Here is an 8913-nt window from a genome sequence, read left to right on the forward strand (position 1 = left end):
TTTAGAGAGTTTAGAGAGCCTCTGAGCCGCAGCTAGTGAAAGCGCCGCCACATGCACTCTTATGTAATGGGGGCGAGTTGCCGAAAAAAATAGAGCCTGTTCTTAATGGTCCTAAAGGCCATTAACTATGTGGCTAACATGGTCAATGAAGGATGCTAGGAATGTGACTTCCTCTGCTAATGGGCGGCACAGCTGTAAACAGCCTGGCAGAGGTCAAAGGTGACTGGGGAAACTGCCCACATTGGACCCGGGACAAAACAATTTAAATGTCAGATTCCCATAATTGTTTCTGTTTTTTCTTGGACTGTGAATGCAAATGGCTGACTTTTCCGAGTCTTTTCCCATGGTGAAATCTGAGAACTGTTGATTTGTTTTCAGGATCCACATCCTCTGGCTGCTGCTCGGCCACAAAGGCACATCCCTCCCCCCATCCCTCCCTCCTTTCCATCTCTCGCCTGCGCTGTCTCCCTTTCCCCTGCATGAAGTCACGTTCCTCTGTGTGAATTAGGTCATAGTTGAGGGCATTCCTCCTGACAAACTATTCGAAGTATGTGGGAGTGCTTTCAGCTCTTTGAGCAGGAAATCCACACCAAAGTTCATCTTACTCGCACTTTCCAGAGGTTTTCACGCTTCAGATGACTTGATAAGGTTTTAATTAGCAAAAAAAAAAAAGTTTGGCAAAACCTGAGGTCATATCCTGTCAGGGCTCCTGTCAGTGTGCACTCATGACATTTGCATGGCAGTGATAAAACCTTTCTTTACCTGTGTGCGTGCGCTGGTGTGCTTTGAGGTGTGAGCTCTTGGTGTACACCTTCCTGCATCCGTTGAAGTGACACCTGTGCACCCGCCTCCTGCCGTCAGGCGACGCCTCCCCGCTGGTCAGTCCCGACCTCTCTACGCTCCTCTCTGTGCCCCCAGTCCTTATTTTCCCAGGCGAGTGCAGCACAGTCTGTATCCCACTCCACACCTTGGCGACAGAGCCCTCCTTGGCCAGCTCCGGTGAGGACGGCGGCGTGCTGATGATGGCCGAGCCCAGGTCTTCGCCACCGTCGCCCAGAATGTCAGTCATCGAGCTGGAGGAGAAGTCCAGAGTCGGGGAGAGCTCCTCGGAGCTGTCTGAGGCCTCGCTGCTGGCGTCCGAATTGAAGCCGCCGGCGTCCAGGTGCTGGCTGTCCTGATTGTCTTCCTCCTTCTTGATGCGGGGGACCTTTGGGTCCGACTCGTTGGACTTGTCCCCGCAGGCGAGCATCAGCTTGCTCCACAGGTCCTCCTGGCTCTCAAACTTGAGGTCCGTGGCCGAGACGTAGGGCTCGCTCTGGAGGTACCTCTCCAGCTCCAGGCAGGTCTGTGTGGAGGGAAGACAAGACAGCAATGAGTTCACGGGGGCCCAGAGCCTGAGGCCTGTAACACAACGCTTCTCTTCAAGAGGAAAGTCCCTGAAACACCACCAAAAAAGGAACTTCTTTTCACAGGGAACACAAACTGTGGTTTTCTACTCTACACTGTGTATTCTTAGCAGCAGCAGCAGCAGCAGCAGGAGGGGGAAATGCTGTGACACTGAAACACCACTGGCCCTGCTTCCTTCCTGCCTGCAGGAATGAGGCCAGACACAATGTCCTATGCAGAGGATAGTCAAGTGCGTTCTTAGGGTGCCCTCTGAGTCCTTATCAGGGAAGATTACAAGCACCACATTTCCTTCTGAGAGCATGCAAGAATACGGTGCTCTTCTCCGTGAACGCCTGTGTGCTTGTGTGTGTGCGCGGGTGCGTGTAGGTGTGTGTTGGAGATGTTCATGAAATGTACATATGCTACAGAGCCCCTCCATTGGGTTAGGGAAGTGCTTGTAGATTTTTTTAAACTATCAATTATTCAACATAATGTGGATTTAATAATGCATTTGGAGGCATCGCTAGAAATAACATAGCACACCAGGGACTGAGAGGAGGGAGGTCTGGTTCATGGGGGTTCATAAAGAGCCGGCCATGAATACTGCAAGAGCCGCTGTGGATTGTGATTTTTTTTTTTTTTAAAGAGGAAGTGAGAGAGCACTTCCTCAACCAGCTGCCGTCAGCGAGCCAAGCCAGCCATCAGGGCGGCTAACAGGCCCGTGCACTTTCCAAATGAGGCAGATCACATCGTACAGCCAAGCTGAATGACAGTAGAGGTGAATGGAACAGTGATACCCTCAGCTTCAGGTCACACAACACATCTGACGGGTCACGAGATCATTAACAAGTTAAGTAAGAGGAACGTTTTTTTTTTCTCAAACCTTATTTTAAAGTGATTTCTGGAGTTTTACCTTGGCAGGTCTCTAAAATATTAAAAGGAGCCTCCATGAGAAGAGAATATTCCTCTGTTCAACATACAGAGAGGGTGTGCGGACACTAAGGTAACATTATTACATTTTATAGAAACACTTCATTAAAAAAAAGAGGAAGAGCATCAGCAATAACATTCAAATCCTATTGCGATATCTTAATGGATTACAAACTTCCATAAAGCATGGTAAGGTCAATAAATGATGTTTAACTCAGGAAGGCATGTAACCAATGCCTAAGGTAGGGAAAGGTCACTCTACAGGTTATCACCCTTTATGTCTAAAATAGGAATATTATGGTAACATCATAGTAATTTGGTAATGAGAGAGAATGCATTCAAGGCAAATGTTTGTCGTCAGCAGCGCTGGATGAATCCCAGGCGAGCTTTAAATGCCTGGGGGGGGGGGGGGGGGGGCGACTTGGCCCGGAGCCCGAGGAGATGTAATAGACGGAGAGATAGAGGGAGACTGAAGCGTATTGCCAATTCATTTCATTCCCCAGCCAGAACAAGAAGCGACTTTCGCCCTCCCCTCGCTTCAAGTAGAAAACTCCACTGTTCTGTCATCCAGGGGCCGCGATGTCGAGCCAAACTGGAATAGAAATCAGGCTCTCTCTCTCTCTCTCTCTCTCTCTCTCTCTCTCTGTCAGCCTGTCACTCTCTCATCTGTGTATGTGTGTATGTGTGAGACAGAGCAAGAGCGAGCGAGGGGCAGAGAGGGAGAGAGAGAGAGAGAGAAAGAGGGGGAGAGTGGAAAGAGAGGAGGAGGATCCGCGCAATAACGCACGGCTCGCTGCTCAGTCGCTAAATCTGCAACAGAGCGTGTTTTCATGGGATCAAATGTGAAGATATCAGCCACAAGCAAACCTTACCTTATCTGTAAGAATGCTAAAACATAGAAACTACAAGTCACTTTAAAATGACCATAGTCATATAGTAGTATTTTATGGAATTCAAAATAACCTAATTAAAGTATCACAAGGTACCTACAAGTCACTGTGCTGTTTTTAGAGCGTATGGAAATGTCGAAGGAATAAAAGAGATCTGTCATTAAGGGAACTTGCAACACTTCCCCTAAAAAAAGCATTCAGGGCGACTTTAAACGGAGAAACTGGTAGGAACCAAATCAAACGTGGAGTCCCGTAAACAACTTAGACATTTGCACGTCTACACGCACTTGTCGCTGGGAAGCAAGTTCCCCGAAATCACCAACATGCCTTGCACTTCTACATCGGACGGGGCACGGGACGGTCCGTCAGCCTGTGTTCAGATGGAGGGAATAACGCGTTACCTGCTGCCAGTACTCTTCCAGAGATGGTAAAGCTGAAAAGTATCCGGTGTCGTGCACAATCTGGAGCTCCTGGAAGATGCTACACATGGGAATGACATCCATTTCACTCCTAAGATGCAGCCACAAGTACAAGCGAATTCAAGCTTGTGGAGAAAAGGAAGCTTGCAGAGTTCGGAGCGGTGCTGGAGTCTCGGCTGTGCGTGCATGTAGGATCGTCTGGAGCCGTGCGATTCCACTGGAGGTTTGGAGCGTGTGACGCACTGAGAGCGCACAACACTGAACTCTCCAAAAGTCTGTCAGCGCACTGTAAACTTCCCCCCGATTCAAAATTACAGACAAACCCACCCCCATGTGATTACATTACGTTTCGGCACGTCGCCCAATGGGATCGCAGGAGCGCACCGCCCGCCTACCAGACCACCCCTGGCCAATGCCTAGCCAGAGCCGTCTCATCCTGTCTGTTGTGGTTGGTGCGTGGTCCGTAGCGTCTCCGGCTCCCATTGGGCGAAACCTGCGCTATTTTTAGAGTGCTATATAACCCAGACTCTTCGTAAGAAAAACGAGGAAGTTGATTTTTCTACTGATTCCAGTGGCGTAGCTTCTCCGGAGCAGCGGCAGCCGCAGGAGGAGCGCTGGCCGCCGGCTGCTGGCGGCTGTGACGCTACGCTCCAGTCTCTGAATAGACGCACTTCTCCGGTGTTGTTTGATCACACATAGGCTACACTATGGACATCTCTTCTCTTGGCAACTCAAGCCTTATAAAGAGGAGAGTCTTCAAAGCAAGACTCGCCTTGGGTCTGCGTTCCTCCAGTCTGTAGAGCGCAGAGACAGTTTAATAAGCTATCAAATGATAATAGAGTTGCCATAAAGCTGATTATTCACAAAATGCTGTGCAGGTTATTGTAGTGGCAGCAGCTTGAGGTGTATCATGAGGGACAGTTTGCTTCTGCAGGAGGTAATGTGCACGTGTGTGCACATGTGTGCGCTTTAAGTCCCAATCACCTGTGGCTTTTTCTCTCTACAAAGGGCTTACTTTTGCACCAATGCATGTTTAGAAGGCTACTGTTTTCTATGACAAACATCATTCACTTGTTTCCTCTAGCAGGAAGAACAAGAGGTAAAAAAAAGAAGAAGAAAAAAAAGCGTGGGCCACCCAGGGTGCATGTGGATAGTTTGTAATATAAGATTCCAGTACATATATATAGATTTATATAAGAGCTTCAGAATTGCGTATTATAAATACACACTGGCACTCTTCCAGAAACATATTATCCATTTTCCTCCTTTGAATGTAATCATTGCTCTGAAGTGATCAGTGCTACCCCACTTCCCTTCCCCACAGATCAAAGAAAGCATGAATATTAATCAGAGGTAATGGGCCTACATGCTGATATATGACGAGATTTATGTCCTCGATATGTGCTCTGCTTCAGGCTTTATTACCCGGTTAGCATAGAAACTTCATTTGTAAAATGCCATAATGTCATAAAATCTCAATTGTTCATTATTCCAGGGCTGTACAATACAGGTGATCCAGTCTGTGAAATAATTAGGCTTTTATTTTGTTAAGTGAGGAGTTAAATTGCCTACTTACCTTCAGCTAATATGACAAACAACACTTTAATTGGGTTGAATATGTGCTCTCTGTCAGCTGCCACTCTTCCCTGTGCAGCATATCTTATTTAATCTCACTCAAACACTATGACTAATGCTGAGCTATTATTAAGCCCACTAATGCATAACAAACAGTACATGTAAGTACAACTACACATCCAGTTGCATGAGATGTGGGATAAAGTTGAAATCAAGCGGAACAACAGCGGCATTGACGAGTTAAAGGCAGGCGATGTGACAAACAACATATTTGGAACAGAGCACCATTGTTTGAGCCATGGGCCCGGTCGAGCGCCTCCACAACGGAGTCTCTTTTGTTGAGATCTCAGCTGTGGGCACATTTGCAGCACTCAGCAGCATCACATTGGGTCATGAGTCTATGGGGTTCGGGGAACAGAAAGCACATGGACAGGTCTCTGGTGCAACACAGATGATAAGTAATAGAAGGGAAGAGTCATGCTTCCCTACAGCATGACTTATTTTTTTAATGAATGTATTTGTTATTAAACCTTTATTAAGCCGATTGAGAACACATTCCCATTTGAAATGACGACCTGGCCAACACAAAGCATAAAGTACGAGATAATGTAGTTACACAGTAAATACACAAAATATAAACACAGACTATACAGTAAAGAATCTACAAAAATAAAAAAATACCGATAAAAAGTTGATATACAGTTTGTGCAAGGTGATGTGTGGAATGGCAGTAACACATTACAAATAGTCCATAGTAAAAATACTGAATGTAGTATAGAGTATGTACAGTTTGGATTCAGTGTTGACATTATACACAGAGGACACTAGAGCATTTTTCATTTTTCATACTTCTTTTTCATGTGCAATTCCACCGGATGCATGTATTTTTACCGATGTCCGTTACATTCCTCTTCCTTTGCATTGTGATTTTAAACTGGATTTCTGAGGACTGGCATACTAGTAGAAACCCAAAATATATTTAGGAAATTGAAAATGAGCATGATATGGGACCATTAAAACAAGCACTACAACCAAATATGGGAAATATGTTTTTTAATTGGAAGAAATATGTTTTTTAATTGGAAGTCAGTGGCTGATGTTCAACGGAAATATTGAGCATAAACAGCAGACCGATTAGCAGCGCTGCTCTGTACCGGTCAGGCCTTGTTTCTGTGTTTCTGTATACGTCCCACGCTGTGTACTGTACACTGTATGTGGGATGGCTTTGTCTACTTCAGAGTGGGTCCATTTCATTACTGCCACTTGCATATTTAAAGATGCAGAAACATACATTTACAACATGAAAGAATAATAAAACACCACAAAAGAATGGGAGAGTGCAAGATTTGTGTGTATATATATATATATATATACACACATTGTCTTGTAGAGACAATGTCTTACATTTAAATAAATGTTGCATCATGTCTTTGTATAGAATTCAAACCATAACTTTATTTTGATACCACAGCTGAAAACGAGATAATCAGTTAGCACAGGACATATACGTAGGCCACACAGGTATACGTAGGCCACACAGGTATACGTAGGCCACACAGGTATACGTAGGCCACACAGGTGTACATAGGCCACACAGGTATACGTAGGCCACACAGGTATACGTAGGCCACACAGGTATACGTAGGCCACACAGGTGTACATAGGCCACACAGGTATACATAGGCCACACAGGTGTACATAAGCCACATATGTATGCATAGGCCACATGGGTATACATAGGCCACACAGGTGTACATAAGCCACATATGTATGCATAGGCCACATGGGTACACATAGGCCACATAGTCAGAGTCCTTTTGTAAAAGTGTAACCACAGTACATATCAGGGATCAAGCAGATAAACAAACTGTGCTGTTTCTCATCCAACACACACAGTTTAAAATACTGCATTTGGAAAGAATGCCAAAAAATGGTCACTCACTTTTAATTAACTGTCCTAAAATTCTTTGCACAGCAGATAATGCCCAGTTCTTAATTTGCAAACAGTGTCTGGTGCCTGATTAGAAATCCACAGTTGCAATTAGGCAATTTTTTTTTCATTGCCATTTGGAGAGAATAGTCAGATAGCATAATAACAAAAAACAGTGAGTTAGAAGCTGTGCATGTTGTCTCTACGCTTTTGATTGATTATCTCCCAAATGTATGCTGTTGGGTACCATTGGATGCATGAGAGATTTGGTTTTGCTAACATATTCAGCGTTTGGCACACCAACTGTCACTTGAATCTAATCAAAATCCTATTCAGAGCAAAGAAAAGTACAGTATGTAGAGCAGGCACAATGAGCAACAGTCTGTGGAGTGACTCTGCTGCTAAAAAACAAGCCGAGTTAATGTAATTGGTTCATTACATCACATGTCTTAGTGATCTTGGGTTTTGGATGCACTGCTGCTGAATCAGAATCATAAGACCTCGGCCATCAAAGGGAATATGGAAGAGCAAACATAAGACAGGAATGCTGCTTTAATTTCTGAGAAAATGAATGAGACATGTTCTTCCCCTCTTCCACACCTGCCCTCAAAGTGCTTTTGAACAATATTTTCAATTCCTAACAGTCCAACATTACAAGGTAGTTTTATGCTTTAAATAATACAGAGAGGTGAAAGTAGAAAGCAGACTAAGTCCACTGCAAGGGAAATCAGCAAAGATCAGATGTGATGTCTACATGAAAACAAAAGTCTTTGTGTCCACAGCAAATAGAAAACAATATGCCAAATAAATATAACATACACAATAAAATTACATAGGTATCACACTGCAAAGAGAGAATCTTAAAGGTGCAATTGATTGGTTACCTGGTCCTCAGATCTCTGCAGGGTAAATCCAGACAGCTAGCTAGACTATGTCCAATCTGAAGACTATGGTTACCTGGTCCTCAGATCTCTGCAGGGTAAATTCAGACAGCTAGTAGATATCTGTCCAATCTGAGGACTATGGTACCTGGTCCTCAGATCTCTGCAGGGTAATCCAGCAGCTAGCTAGACTATCTGTCCAATCTGAGACTATGGTTACCTGGTCTCAGATCTCTGCAGGGTAAATCAGACAGCTAGCTAACTATCTGTCCAATCTGAGGACTATGGTTACCTGGTCCCTAGATCTCTGCAGGGTAAATCAGACAGTAGCTAGACTATCTGTCCAATTGAGGACTATGGTTACCTGGTCCTCAGATCTCTGCAGGTAAATCCAGACAGCTAGCTAGACTATCTGTCCAATCTGAGACTATGGTACTGGTCTAGATCTCTGAGGGTAAATCCAGACAGCTAGCTAGACTATCTGTCCAATCTGAGGACTATGGTTACCTGGTAACCTATTTTTCTGACATCCATGACATCTGTGACGTCCTGTCGCCACATTAAAGGCACAGTTTCAGATTATTGGCATTTCTCTGTGGCCTAATCAGCAGAGTCAAAAACCTGCCAAACTGTAATAAAACATTTATTTGCAATATTATAAAAAAGGTATCCCAAATCTTAATACGTCCTAAATAAATAATAACCAATCATTTAACACTTGCAATGCTGGACGTGAAGACTATAGCAGTGATTGGTCTGTTGGAGGAGAAAGAATGTCTCACTAATATTTTCCACTCAAAATCCAGATTACTTTGGCAAGACAAGGCACACTTTCCCATTGTTGCACTTTCACAAAGGAGTAAGATAAACTTATTTTTTAGACATATTAAAATCATAGCTTG

General features: G+C 44.4%; 1 protein-coding gene across 1 annotated transcript in view; it reads right to left on the reverse strand.

Moving 5' to 3' along the window:
* Positions 1–3930, reverse strand: part of LOC116699154 (Krueppel-like factor 6) — an 8128-nt gene extending 4198 nt beyond the window's left edge. Inside the window, exons 1-2 of the mRNA XM_032531578.1 lie at positions 3608–3930; positions 763–1345 (exon numbers count right to left, since the gene is read on the reverse strand). Of these exons, the coding sequence (XP_032387469.1) occupies positions 763–1345; positions 3608–3709 (685 nt within the window). The 5' untranslated portion in view covers positions 3710–3930. The remainder of the gene's footprint in view (positions 1–762; positions 1346–3607) is intronic.
* Positions 3931–8913: the final 4983 nt, after the last annotated feature.

This window comes from Etheostoma spectabile, chromosome 12, assembly GCF_008692095.1.
Source record: "Etheostoma spectabile isolate EspeVRDwgs_2016 chromosome 12, UIUC_Espe_1.0, whole genome shotgun sequence".
In the NCBI taxonomy this organism is placed as follows: domain Eukaryota; kingdom Metazoa; phylum Chordata; class Actinopteri; order Perciformes; family Percidae; genus Etheostoma; species Etheostoma spectabile.